A 15,460-nucleotide genomic window follows, 5' to 3' on the forward strand; every position below is an offset into this window, starting at 1 on the left:
GACAGCATCTGTTGCGCACGGCCAAGCTAACTGATCTGGCACTGGAGATACGAATATTGGTGTCTGCTTGATGAACCTTATGGCAAATATGTCTATTTGCGGAAATACGAAGGTTTGTTTCATGAGTCAAAACGCCTCTTGATGTAGCATTCACTCCATTGGAGATAATTGTAGTGACAGTGTGTCGGTCATGACATTGCATGCACCAGGAATATAACATGCCTTTACGTGGAGGCTCACATCATTGACAGTGTCAGGACAGCGACAGGATGTCCTGTGCAATGGGAGCACTTGCTGAGTCCAGATGAGTGACAAAAAGAGCTCTTGCTGTTGCGAGCGTTGTACTTCTTATCTCTCACTCTCTAGAACCCGAAAAACTTTGACTTGTTGGAGTAATGCTGACATGTCTGTTTGAGGACAGTAGTCAAAGTGTCAATCAGCTTTATGAACATTACTTCCCAGGAGTCCTGAGTGATGGATTTAGTGATGTCCCTGATTATGCCGTTGATGCTGACCGGGGTATGCAAGGTTTTAGTAAAGCTGTTGCCCCAAGGTGACGCAGATAATAATTGTTGCTGGCGTAGTAGATTCAATCCTGCGGAGGTAGAACCTAGATTCTCCAAGATGAATTGTTCATCCTTCTCCTGAGTGGTGAGCACAGAGAGGATCATCCTATCTTCTTCAGTGTCCAGGTTGCTGAACTTGGAGATGAGAGCCTTGTTGATAGCCTGGAACAGGTGAATCTGAAGAGGGTGTGTCGAGTGGTTGTATTCAGTTCAGCCAGTCACTTATCCTCTAGTTTGCATGACCTGTTGTGTGTCTCATTGATAAGCTTGTAGTCCTCATCTATGTTGGGTGCTTTCATGAAGGACTCCATGTGACGTATTGGGAATCGACGAATGCTGAATCTGGAATGTGTGGCTGCTGATACTTAGTCTCCATCTGCTGATACTTGGTCACCGTCTGGAGTTTCGAGGATTGTAGATATTGGCACAATCCTAGGAAACGTCAACATGTTGATGTCCTCGTTATTCATCTTATTGGTGAGAGCTTCATTGCAGTCTTTCAGTATGGTGAGATGAGGTCCAACTCATTAGTAATCCAGGATGTGATCTCTGAGTTGGAGAAGAGGGCTTCCTTCAGTGATAGAGATTGGCAATGTCTATCCCTGTCCATCGAAGCATCTGCGTTTGCAAAGTGGGGAATGACGTACACGCAGTCTCCTGTCTGTGTGTATCCCTGAAACGACTGTCATTTCGTGAATGCCTTCGCATATGCCAACGAACCGTCACGTAGGGTGACTGTAGTTGTAGCTGATGACTGACGTATCCATTCCTCGACAAAACGGTAATCCATCAGATTCATCATGTGCGTGGTGAACTGCTGCATGAAGGTCGATGTCAAGTGACTGTGGTGCATTCAGCGGTGGATGATTCGCAAAAGCATCTGATGCATTGTGTACAGACGTTGTAGATGTCTGCATAGAAAGTAACACTCTCTGAAAACTGTAACACTGTTGTCAATGTATCTGATGAAGGTCTAGCAGACTCTGAATGTTGATCAGGAGTGCTGATGATTTGTACGTCAGGAAGTAGCAGTGAAGGTTCATCGTAGATGTGACATTCGTCTGGGGGGACAATCTCATCGCTGAAGGACTTCGCAAAAGATATTGAGTGTAGTTTCAGTGTTGATCGCGGGGACTGCTGATGATCATGTATGCTTTGTCTACATCTGGTGCTCTGATGGAGGGTTCCACATAGTGAAGACTAAAGCGACGAGCGTTGAAAGGTGGCATATATTGTTGTTGAAACTTGGATGCTTACTTGAATGCTGTAGATAACTTCTCAGAAATCGTAGATATCGAAGCTATCACCGGAAACATCAACACATGTCTTCCTTCTTCATCCTATAAGTGTTGGGTTAGTTGGAGTCCTTGGATGGTGAGACTAAGTCCAGACCATTCATGATCCACGATGTGACTTCCGAGTCCGAAAATAGGGCTTCTCCCGGAGATGATGATCGGTAGTATCTGTCTTCATCCTTCCATGAGTTGTCCATCCTTCCATGACGCATTTGATGGATGCTGATGATCCTTCTCATGTGAGCCCAGGTCTGAAGGGGACGACGTGTGATGAGTGTTGTCTCAAGACTGAGACTGATGAAGATCTTCTTCATTGACAAGTAGACCTGTGACTGCACTCACCCACGTGATTGTGCTCATCCGTGTGGGCGCATTCACATGAGTGCACTCACCCATGCCGGTGCACTCACTGGCCGTAGGTGGATCTCTCACCGAACTGCAACGGGATGATAAGGACGACGGTGACGATTCTCCTGAGCAGGTGCATGCATAAGCCTCCTCTTCATCCTCTGGAGTCAGTGCAGACCTAGTTGAGTGCTCACACGGCCCAGCAGTCGATGTAGTTGAAGATTGTAGTGCTCATTTTTCAACATGACCTCCAAGCTCATGCTGCAAGAAGGTGTGTGCGTCGAACGGCTGCACTGAGTGCAGTAACAGCTCGTAGAGATGTCTGCTGTGGTGATCGAGGCTGCTGACGAAGTCTCTGTTGTCTGACGACCCAGAGCGGTGATGATGTAGTCATGGCCGATCTAGGAGCAGCTGTCAACGTAGCTGAAGACTGTAGTCTTAGTTCTTCTTCAACATGACCTTTCCAGGCTCATGTTGCATGAAGGCGTCTGCGTCAAACAGGTGCGTTGAGTCCAGTGACGGCTGACTCGCAGAGATGTCTACTGCCATGACCAAAGCTGCTGACGAAGTCTATGTTGCTTGAAGTGTAGTAGCATGTACGGCGGATCATCATAGATATGTCGTTCCTGTAGAGGGACGATCTCGTCACCACAGGACTTCTTCGTCAAAGAATGTTGATTGTGAAAAGACTTTGTTTCAGACGACTTCGTCTTTGACAACAATGGTGACCTAGACTTCTTAGGCTGCGATAGCCCCATTCCCGATGAAGTACTCTTCTGTGGTCTTGGGGTCTTGGGGTCTCAGCTGACGAAATATGTGCTGTATCAACACACAATAATCACAAATAAACAAATTGTGATACATATACATAAACCAAATTCCGCATACGACATAAGTATAGTTAAAGGACCGAAATAGTTAAAAAATTTATCGCCATAGTGGAGACTCCAGGTAACTACAGCCGCCCTCGTCAAGTGATAAGGAGAAAGCGAAAATCATGGTTGGTCAGCTGACCGCGGGAGAAGGGGAGGCTGCACGTGGGTTAGTGTATTTTACATCTGCTTCTTTTAGAAGGGAACTTCAAGGGATTTCAGGTGTTCCACTACCTTCTCCAGGGAAGAGGAGATAAACAATAAGCATGAGTCAGGATAAGGAAAAATTATGCAGATCAACCACAAACAGCCGTAACCTACATTGGGAGAACGATTTCATCAAATGAGACCAATTTATATTTCAACAATTTTACATCATGATGATAACAAATACTATCCAAAAACCAAATATGACACAATTTAGTTTAAAGGATCGATACATAAGCAAAAGTTTATTGATGTATCGAACCCAAAGTGCCTCCGGTCGTCCTCATTGGCAGATGAAGGAGACAGTGACAAGCATACCTGGTCATGTGACCATATTCCCGAGAAAGGGAGACTTCCAGTGGGTGAGTGTATTGTACATCCACTTCAGTTAGAAGGAAACTTCAAGGGATTTCTAGTGTTCCACTATCATGAGTCAGGATAAGGGAAAAAATAAGCTTTATTGTACCGATCCATGGATGAAAATTTCCAACTGTAGAAAATGTGCATGCAAATTGGGCATTTTAACAAATGGACCAATGATCACTGTTACGCCTACTGACACAGCCTGCTGCCTTTCTCCTGACTGTGGTTTAAAGCTCAAGTTTGATGACTTGTTAGCCAGAGGTACACTGTTAGACACATTAGTATGCAGTTGCAGTTGATGGAATTTAGTTGGTGGTAGTAGCAATGCAAGCATAATCTGGTGTTATATCAGACATATTTTGATAAATGAGCTCCATCCTCACCTGCACCATTATAATAGGACCACCATTTTCATACAGGAATGGTTTGATCTTGGGCAGCAGCACACTATACCATTTATCCACCTCGGCAATGTAGGCTGCAACATATTGAAACAGTATAAGCTATACCAAAGATGTGTCAGAAAAAACATACATGACCTACTACCATCAGACTAATGGCTGCAGGTAATTATGTTTCCTTTGATCTACTGATGACGGTAGCAGTTCTCAAGCTCACAACTAGATATAAGTTCAGCATTTTTCAAATAGATCACTGTCCCATCATCCCCTCCCCCTGATAAATGTTCTTAATGAAACACAATGGTTAGTCAAGCAGATCACTTGCCATTCTCTCACCCTTGCTCTCTAACTTTTTGCCTTGCACCTTGACAGTGACACAAACAAACTAACCACATCCAAAATGTTACATATCCACAAATTTGAACAAGGTGGTCACTACTTTCATTCTCCATGATGTCAAAGATGCTTATATACAATTTGTTGACCTCCTTTTATTAGTTTCCACTTACAGGGATCACTGGTTCGCAGCACCATGTCTGGGTTCTTGGTCAACAGCCAGGCCGGGAAACCTCCCTACAATCACATCTCATGTAGTTTTAATGACACTTCTTTGTGGTTCAGCAAGAATCTAAAATCTTGTCTCAAAGATGCAGTTACCTTAAGATGGTAAGAACAATATTTTTATTTTCTAATTACATCCTTTAGGCCAAACCAATGTAATTTCCTCTTTCTATCGGATATTTTCAGATAAATTTGCAAAAGTGAAACATAAATCTCCACCAGAAAACTGAGCATAAGAATTGAAATTGGTATGACCATACACTATGACCCCTTGTTCAGTGATCAATGAAAAGATTAAAAGTGTCCTATACAAACTTACTGCACAGGCATAGGTACTAGGTCCTGCATGGAATATTTAAACATGCCTATACTGCCCAGTGTCTGACTGATGGCAATACCTTTGGGTCATTTGACTAATGACCTCTGAGAACAAGGTGTTTTGTTGAAATACCGTATATTACCGTGTATAAGCTGACCCCGTAGATAAGCCGACCCCCTAACTTGACCACCAAAATCAGTGTCAAAAATGGTATGTTTCGTGCATAAACCGACCCCCCGCATCAGACATCTGCTAGCTACAGTCCTGGATGTAAAACGTAACTATGGTCACAGTCAATCTACATGCTATCTTTATTATTATCGAGTTAATGGTTCTCACACACTCAAGAACATTTGTTGTCCTGATTATTGCATGAATAATTGTAAAACATGTCCCTAACTTAATTAAATTTCCCTCAGATAACGTTATCTTGAACACAAGCCATCATTCAGTAGTTGATAATGTCTGTGTGTTGCAAATGTTTTCATTACTGGCCGAATGAGCACTGTTGTCCTATATCCTTATCTGACGACACTGCCAAACTGAGGCTAGAACAAGTACATATGTACAGTTTAACACCACTAATCCATACAGTTCAAGTGAACCTTAGCACATTAATATATTTCCAGAATACTGAACTTGTTTAAGTAGGACTGTTCCTGTACAGAAATCACCTAGGAAGGAAGGGACTCCAGATTAACAGGGTTCATTGTTCATCTTCCTGGGACATGGACACACACACATTAGCTGTCTCAAAATGAAGTGTCAGCCAGTCAAACAGACAATTAATCAGTTCAGTCTGTTCAAGATGTCAGGTTGTGAAGAATGAGTTTAGACCCCCCCACCCAAGAGCAGTAAGATATTAAACTAGCTGCTTACAAACTACACCACATACTGGGTGCCAACTAAGGCTAAACTGGGTGTCTCTGAGTACTGGATACTCCCTGATGTCCAAGCACTGAAGGAGACTTACAAACTCCCATTCTCCACAGATGTAGGGCCCAGAGCGGAGGAGGACATTTAGCCCCACTTCATGTGCCGTCTTCAGGAAGGTTTCAAGGTCAGCAAGACCAGTCCACTGGTAGTCCCCGGGGATCGGTTCGTGAATATTCCAGGGGACATAACTGAAAGGAAGAAAGGTGGTTGATTTGGATAACTTTGTTTTCATTCCATGTATCAGATGCATGACTTGCCATTTTCATGCTATATTTTGGCTGTCTTGGTATAGCATTAGTTAACATGTTCCATTCTTTTTAGAAATGTTACTTGTTACTTGTTCCCAAAAGTTACTTGTTATTAGAACTGTAATTCCTATCAGTTATCACTTGGGGTGTAACAGAAATTTAGGTATTGATATATTCACACTCTATATGAACTTGATTACAACATATTAATCAACATAACATTTTTCTGTTCATTAGCACAGCCTGGTTCCTGGGGTCTACTGCACTGTGCTTCAACTCTCACCCTGGCAATGATTACCAAATGGTGGCCTTCACTAATAGGCAACATATCATATATTTATTGTGGAAAAATCCAAGCATTTTCATATACATCACCAGAACAACACCCATCTGGTGCATGAAACCATTAATTAAGCAGTTGTGAGATGTAAAAGTCCTCATTACATGGGGGAAATTTAAACAGTGACACACACCATTTTAAGCACTGTTGATATTTCGTGTCAGCTTGCTATTACCATGAAATCGTACATATAAAACATGGCTGTGAATTACCACACTGATCGAATATAGTTACATGGTAGCTTTAGTGGATACATTTTTCAAATGCCCAGTGAAATATCGAAAAGTGTCTGAATCGGTTTGTAAAACAACATGAAAAGGTTATCATGCCAATATCAATCAGAAATATTCATGACTGTAACAATCAGGATGTTATCAATACACAAAATATACACAAATACATTGCCCTATACAATGATTTTGACACATTGTTTGACTAATCTGAATATATGAAATACACAGTATGATTAGTATGTTAATACATCACAAAAAGTATGCATACATTACCATAAAAAATACACAAAAAATAACTGTTTAGACAGATGTATATTCCATTATCTGTGAACTGTTGAATTAAGGGTGATGTTACAATGAAAACTGTCCTGAGTACTGAAATTCATATTGCATGGAGCCATTATGAGGGTATACGTTTGTTATATATACAGATATTTTGAGTTGCTTTGGCCATTAGAATAGATTGGCTACATGTATATAATCACAATTTACATAATTTGTCAGAAATTATTTAGCCAGACAACTAGTTGGGTAAAATGTTGCTTTGCCTTACGTTACTACACTTTACAGCAATGCATAAATAAATGGCCAAACACACAATGATTCTGCCTTGAATTTTGTAGAATTTGCTCTTAAATTGTTGATCAGTTCACTATTGTGATTTAAATAGTAGCTGGTTTCAAAACTACATGTACCCCACTCCTCACAGTATGCTACCCCAGATAGAGCTACAGTTATTTAGGTATGTTGACAGTGTGTCAGTACTACTTGTGCCCTACTCCCCACCCTATGCTACCCCCAGATAGAGCTACAGTTATTTGGGTATGTTGACAGTGTGTCAGTACTACATATTCTGTACAGACCTAAGATACTAGAGGTATGTTCTGTTAAATATTACAGACCTACGATACTACTGGTATGTTCTGTTAACTATTACAGACCTACGATACTACTGGTATGTTCTGTTAACTATTACAGACCTACGATACTACTGGTATGTTCTGTTAACTATTACAGACCTACGATACTACTGGTATGTTCTGTTAACTATTACAGACCAAGATACTACTGGTATGTTCTGTTAACTATTAAAGACCTAAGATACTACTGGTATGTTCTGTTAACTATTACAGACCTAAGATACTACTGGTATGTTCTGTTAACTATTACAGACCTAAGATACTACTGGTATGTTCTGTTAACTATTACAGACCTAAGATACTACTGGTATGTTCTGTTAACTATTACAGTGGGTTCAGTTTATTTGAAAAACAAGAAAAATGGAGAAAATGAGCCCAGGTCATCAAAATATATGTGACAAAACTTGCTAAAATAAAGATGCTAACTATATTTAATCAATGAGGTCATCCTAATGCACATTTCATGTGTATGATTTCGGGACAGTAAAGAGAAATTGACACAAAGGATCAACACGCCTGTTGGTATTGAAAATGGGTTGTGTGATACTGTTTACAATTTGCCCATGTGACAATGACTTGGTGTCTCAAAACTGCTCAATTAATGTTTTCACGCACTAGAAGTAATGATGGCCATTGTTCTGGTGAAGTAAACTTTGCCAGAGTATCAATGAAAATGTTAAGAAAAAGTTATAACAATATGTTCTTGGATTTTTCTATACCAAGTAAATGGTGTGTTGCCCAGTAGTGAAGGCTACCACTGGCTGCCATTGCTGGGGTCAGTATTGAAGCATTTGCATTGATGCAAGTACCCACCATACCCACCACCATACCCACCACCATACCCAGAACCATAGTTATAATGATTATTCACCATCACATTACAAATCCTAATCAAGGTATTAAAGTTAAATGTACACATTTCTTTAGCAGAAAATTAGTAATTTAGTATCAGTATGTAAAATTTGCATCAATCCAACATCAACAACTTGACCATATTCACTGATACCTGAACATTACCGAACAACTTATATCTCTATTTAACACAGCATCCTCAGTATGGGCCCTGAGGAAATCAAGGTGCTTTGCCTGTAATGCTATACTTAAAAGACCACTGTTGATTGACAGAGCGGGCTACTACATCCACCATTCCTTACGTCTGAACAGTATTTAGTCCTGCAACCCTCATCTTTGTCAATCTGTCCTTCCAGTAATATGGATGTACTCGGGAATAGTGCAGACTGCCGGAGATGTAGCGAAACGGCTTGCCATCTTGAAGAAATGTAGCGTTGTTGTAATCAACCGTAAAACTGTGGTTAAAACTCTGTAAACATACATATCATACAAACAGTTGAACATTTGGTAAGTTAATTTGTTTTAACATGTTTTTCACATTAATTGGATGGTATCTGTCTTCAGAGGTAAGCTGTAAAATACATGTACGTGGACATTGGACAGGGAGCATATTACACATGGTCCTGATGGGTGATGTGAATGATACATCATTGACACCTGGATACATAAATGTGTCAATTAAGTAATCATAAACAGTTTGACAATCTCTGTATTGTTATTTGTTTTTATGTTTTACACTGACTTACAGGTGAAGGAACAAGTTTTACTGACTTACAGACCATTCCCATTTTTATGTCAGTCATTGCGTTATGTGTGTGGTAAACTTTTGGCTGTCTTTGTAGACATTACCAAATTAGTGTGATATATCTACTTTCAATTACATAATTCTAAAGAAAGGTATCATACTTTATGGATCAAACAAGGCCTACATAGTGCGAAGTCGTTGAGTTATATGCTGGACTACATCAATATATATCAGTGTTAGGGGTTTTAGACGATATAAGACAAAAACTTAATTTTTATCTTTAATATCATTTTAAGTTTTGATTTTGATAATCTTGAGTGATAATGGTATATTCATCTATTTCACACAAAAGTATCATGTGTTTCCAGCAAAAATAGCGTTGATGACATCGCATCAGCCAAACTGTAGCTGCTTGCCACATCCGTGTATTTTGTATGTGTTTTCGACGATGAGCCATACTTTTCCCTCCGCACTGTGGGAGAGTGTTTTGATCACGTGGCTTCCTATTTAATATATAACCTGTCACTAGCAGACAACTGATCTTACTGAATTTTGCTCGCTATTTTTTGTTATACAGGAAATTGATTTTGCATCTGAAGTGATATGAACGATCGAGGGTAAAAAATATTGATGTTCATTTGCTCCTTTCATAACTTATATTGCTTTATTTCAATTGTCAATAAAGCGTCTCACGACAGGAATTGGGCATCTGCCCTACCGATGAAACTGTTTGTGCACTCCGATCGCACACGTACTTCCTCGATATAGCGCCAGCAATTCTATCGTCGAAATAACCAGAACGTCGAATTCAGCTCGCTTTGGGATATGCCTGAGTATAGAAAACTCGCCTGTCGTCGATAACTTTGCCTCGGTTGCATAAAAGCTCAGTAAATCATCAGAGGGCGGGTTCAAGATTTTGGAGCAGGTAGGGTGCACATAAATCATCAAGTCTAAAGGTTGAGGGGAAAGCTCGTCAGCGAAAATTTCCATAGGGGAGGCAGTGGGGTGGGTGTACAGGTACCCCCACCCAACCCCAACCCACCCGAGCCCTTGATCGGCCGTAAGCAGATCAGTGTTACATCCGCTCCAGTCACTAAGCGATTGACACTGTCAAAATCAACATGCATTGTCACACATCAGTATTTCAAGTGGGTTGTTGATTACATATGATATGGCGCCCTAACAATCAACCTTTTAACCTGTTCAACGGGTTAAAACTCACCAAAGTACAAGCGATAAGGCACGTTAGGACAAGTGCAACAAGTTGCATTCCCCAGTCTTGTGTCCCTGCCGCCATTTTGATCTAATCACGTGGGATACGTCATGTGACAGCTTTCACGTGATTCAAACACACAAGAGACTTGTTTGATGTGATTTCGGTAACACGGCAACACCAGAGACCATTATATATGGTCTCTGGTAACACACATACGAAGCATTTGTGCATGTGTGACTAAGGGGCATTATCCGGGGTCATGTGTAGAAAACGGTGGTGATAATTTCTGGACTATGAGACTCGAATAACCGATCCAAGATCCTCGTACCCTACATCAAACCATGCCGCATGTCTATGCATGACATTTACGTTCGCTTCATACACTCTGCTGAGGCGCGAGTGGGTGAGTTAATACTAGAGTTATATGGCGACGGTCTGTAAATACCACATAGTCCAGTGATCAACAGCATGAACACTGATCTACGCATTTAGGATATGATGACAACACGATCCGGCTGAAGTTGCCTCTTACGACAATCATTCTAACCCGGATCTCCACCTGCTGAGGAAGAAGGGGCGTTTAAATCCGAGGAAGGTGTTGTTTTGGGCCTTTTGCACAGTCGCATGAAATCGACAGATCAACTCTGATGATTTGTAGTAGTTAAGTTATCTAAAATTTAGAGAGGTTTGTCCAGATATTATAAGCTGTCAGTCAACACCGCCTCGCCTGCACCCTCGACATATTCAGATGTCAGTCAACAGTGTCGTACCGGGAAGGCTGAAATCTATTTTTCAGAAAGAAGTCCCGGAAAGGGTAAAATGTATATTTCAGTTATCCCAGGAGAGCTAATTAGGGAAGTACCGGGAAAGATGCGGTGCCGGGAAGCATAAACCATGTCGGGAGTAGAGAGATTTTCATTGAAAACATTGTTAAAATCTTCTTCGCTTGTTTTGAACTTTATATCAGTGGCGTTTTTATTACAGATGTATTTAATTAGAATAAAATGGAGAAAGCGCAATCTGTGCTATAATATTGAAGTTGGAAACTGAAAGTGAACTGTCATACGACATCTTCCTCCTCTAGCAGTTGGTATGACCGTGTGATCTAGCTGTACCGCTTCCACGATGGCAATGATACTTTGCCAAATTATCTATCTCGAAACAAGCTCATTCAGATAAATATAATTGACAAGTGAACACTTTTATTTTGAACAAAGTTCAGAGTTAATCTTGATAACTATTCCTGATTGAACACTATTCAGAGAAATGATTACCTAATTAGGGCTTGTAATAGTTAAGTCCCTAAAGAAACACCAAGCAGTTGAAAAACAGATTAGTGAACATAAAAGGAAAAATAAGGTCTGCTTCATATGCACAGTTTGAAACCCAAAGGTCTGCTTCGTGTGCATTATCAGTTGTGACACCTGTGACATTTGCAGTTGTTTGAACATTTTGGGTCAGTATACTTGCTGAGACAAGCTCTACGAGCCCTAATGATGGCATTCGGAAAGCCGTTCTGACATTAAAACATTTGGTGACTATGCCAGAACCTTTGCAAACAAAGTGTTCAAGATGGGAGCACATTATCACAGAACATACTATCTGACAGATATCAAACACTGTGTTCAAGATGGGAGCACATTAACACAGAACATGCTATCTGACAGATATCAAACACCGTGTTCAAGATGGGAACACATTATCACTGAACATGCTATCTGACAGATAGCAAACACCGTGTTCAAGATGGGAGCACATTATCACAGAACATCCTATCTGACAGATATCAAACGCCGTGTTCAAGGTGGGAGCACATTATCACTGAACATGCTATCTGACAGATATCAAACGCCGTGTTCAAGATGGGAGCACATTATCACTGAACATACTATCTGACAGATATCAAACACCGTGTTCAAGATGGGAGCACATTATCACTGAACATGCTATCTGACAGATATCAAACACCGTGTTCAAGATGGGAGCACATTATCACTGAACATGCTGTCTGACAGATATCAAACGCCGTGTTCAAGATGGGAGCACATTATCACAGAACATACTATCTGACAGGTATCATGTTGATTTCATAAACGAGGGGGCAAGGACAAAACGCTAGTGGCGCCCACGACCGATACGTCGTTCAACAGCGCGTGGGTCAGTTTCTCTCCCACCATTCTGGTCTAGATTTATTGCACAGGAGGAAAATATAGTAGATCTTGTTGTACCGCTGTCACAAACTGCCTTAAATTTACACCTTTTTCCCTAAAGCTGCCGAGACTATAAGGAAAGGAGAGCCACATTAACTTAACTTAGTGCGCTTCTGCAGAAGTTGTATATATGGTGCTCTAGGGAATTTGTATTTGAAATACAACGTGCCGTTTGTACTGACATCCAATGATCGTCGTGAACAGGTAAGCTCAATATTGGCTGGATGTTGGCACAAAACAAACATTAGTATGCATGTATCATTTGTACCTGATCCGAGTTATGTTACATCGTAGCCTATCGCATCAGACATATTGGCGAGTCATACTGCATCGTGTCATCTGTAGCTCATCACATCAGAGATATTGACGAGTCATACTGCATCATGTCATCTGTAGCTCATCACATCAGAAATATTGACGAGTCATACTGCATCGTGTCTCCTGTAGATCATCACATAATGACGAGTCATACTGCATCGTGTCATCTCTAACTAATCTCACGATACACATGGGGCATATTCGAATTCTAGATCACCTCGGGGACACCGAAGAGTCATACTATATATGCTGAACCATAAACGAAATGTCGCACTGATAGCGGTGTTCTGAAGCACAGACTTTGATTAACTCTCAGTAACAATCAAAACGGAGGATTTATTTCAACCTTTAGCCGGCTGATGAGAGCCACTGGCTCTTGGGTCTATATGTGACGTTCATTTTGCCTCCTGATCTCAGTGCTGTAGAGCATCATAAGGATGAACCTTGACGCTCTGTACACGTATAGAAAATGACAGGGAGGAACCTTGAAGTTATATACACGTGCACTTTGCCTCCTGATCTCAATGCAGTAGAACATCACAGGGATGAACCTTGACGTTGTGTTCAGGTGCACGTTGCCTCCTGACCTCATTGCTATAGAACATCACAGGGATGAGCCTTGACGCTATGCACCCATGCATGCTGCTTCCTGATCTACATGCTATAGAAAATCACAGGGATGAACCTTGAAGTTATATACACGTACATGTTGTCCCCTGATCTCAGTGCAATAGACCATTACAGGGATGAACCTTGACGTTATGTTCACGTGAATGTTGACTCCTAACCTCAATGCAATAGAACATCAGAGGGATGAACCTTGACGCTATGTTCACGTGAATGTTGACTCCTAACCTCAATGCAATTGAACATCAGAGGGATGAACCTTGACGTTATGTTCACGTGAATGTTGACTCCTAACCTCAATGCAATAGAACATCAGAGGGATGAACCTTGACGTTATGTTCACGTGAATGTTGACTCCTAACCTCAATGCAATAGAACATCAGAGGGATGAACCTTGACGCTATGTTCACGTGAATGTTGACTCCTAACCTCAATGCAATAGAACATCAGAGGGATGAACCTTGACGTTATGTTCACGTGAATGTTGACTCCTAACCTCAATGCAATAGAACATCAGAGGAATGAACCTTGACGTTATGTCCACGTGAATGTTGACTCCTAACCTCAGTGCAATAGAACATCAGAGGGATGAACCTTGACGTTATGTTCACGTGAATGTTGACTCCTAACCTCAATGCAATAGAACATCAGAGGAATGAACCTTGACGTTATGTTCACGTGAATGTTGACTCCTAACCTCAGTGCAATAGAACATCAGAGGGATGAACCTTGACGCTATGTTCACGTGAATGTTGACTCCTAACCTCAATGCAATAGAACATCAGAGGGATGAACCTTGACGTTATGTTCACGTGAATGTTGACTCCTAACCTCAATGTAATAGAACATCAGAGGGATGAACCTTGACGTTATGTTCACGTGAATGTTGACTCCTAACCTCAATGCAATAGAACATCAGAGGGATGAACCTTGACGCTATGTTCACGTGAATGTTGACTCCTAACCTCAATGCAATAGAACATCAGAGGGGTGAACCTTGACGTTATGTTCACGTGAATGTTGACTCCTAACCTCAATGCAATTGAACATCAGAGGGATGAACCTTGACGCTATGTTCACGTGAATGTTGACTCCTAACCTCAATGCAATAGAACATCAGAGGGATGAACCTTGACGTTATGTTCACGTGAATGTTGACTCCTAACCTCAATGCAATAGAACATCAGAGGGATGAACCTTGACGTTATGTTCACGTGAATGTTGACTCCTACCCTCAATGTAATAGAACATCAGAGGGATGAACCTTGACGTTATGTTCACGTGAATGTTGACTCCTAACCTCAATGCAATAGACCATTACAGGGATGAACCTTGACGCTATGTTCACGTGAATGTTGACTCCTAACCTCAATGCAATAGAACATCAGAGGGATGAACCTTGACGCTGTGTTCAAGTGAATGTTGACTCCTAACCTCAATGCAATAGACCATTACAGGGATGAACCTTGACGCTATGCAACTGTGCGTGTTGCTTCCTGATCTAAATGCTATAATACATCACAGGAATTAACACTGAAGTTATATATACACGTGCATGTTGCCTCCTGATCTTAATGCAGTATAACATCAGAAGAATGACCCTCGACCTTATGTTCACATGAATGTTGCCTCCTGATCTTAATGCAATATAACATCTGCGAGATGAACCTAGACGTTTTGTACACGTGCATGTTGCCACCTGATCTTAATGCTGTGGAACATCGGCGTTATTAATCTTGACGTCTCTGTTATTTAACTCAAGGAATCGGGATTCATCTGAAACTACTTGACTATCTTCTTCAGGAAAACTCACATGGAAATATGTCAACGGTGTGCAAGGTTTGGTTTTCACAATACCCCACCTTTCTCACGGTCAGTGATCC

General features: G+C 41.2%; 1 protein-coding gene across 2 annotated transcripts in view; it reads right to left on the reverse strand.

Moving 5' to 3' along the window:
- The window catches only part of LOC137255242 (beta-galactosidase-like), a 33,310-nt gene extending 22,515 nt beyond the window's left edge, over positions 1–10,795 (reverse strand). Inside the window, exons 1-5 of one of the 2 annotated variants that reach the window (XM_067792679.1) lie at positions 10,429–10,795; positions 8,764–8,930; positions 5,906–6,056; positions 4,562–4,625; positions 4,035–4,129 (exon numbers count right to left, since the gene is read on the reverse strand). In XM_067792679.1, coding sequence (XP_067648780.1) covers positions 4,035–4,129; positions 4,562–4,625; positions 5,906–6,056; positions 8,764–8,930; positions 10,429–10,503 — 552 coding nt within the window. In that variant the 5' untranslated portion in view covers positions 10,504–10,795. The remainder of the gene's footprint in view (positions 1–4,034; positions 4,130–4,561; positions 4,626–5,905; positions 6,057–8,763; positions 8,931–10,428) is intronic. The other variant, XM_067792681.1, reaches the window with a different exon arrangement.
- Positions 10,796–15,460: the final 4,665 nt, after the last annotated feature.

Source organism: Haliotis asinina, chromosome 11 (genome assembly GCF_037392515.1).
Source record: "Haliotis asinina isolate JCU_RB_2024 chromosome 11, JCU_Hal_asi_v2, whole genome shotgun sequence".
NCBI lineage: Eukaryota > Metazoa > Mollusca > Gastropoda > Lepetellida > Haliotidae > Haliotis > Haliotis asinina.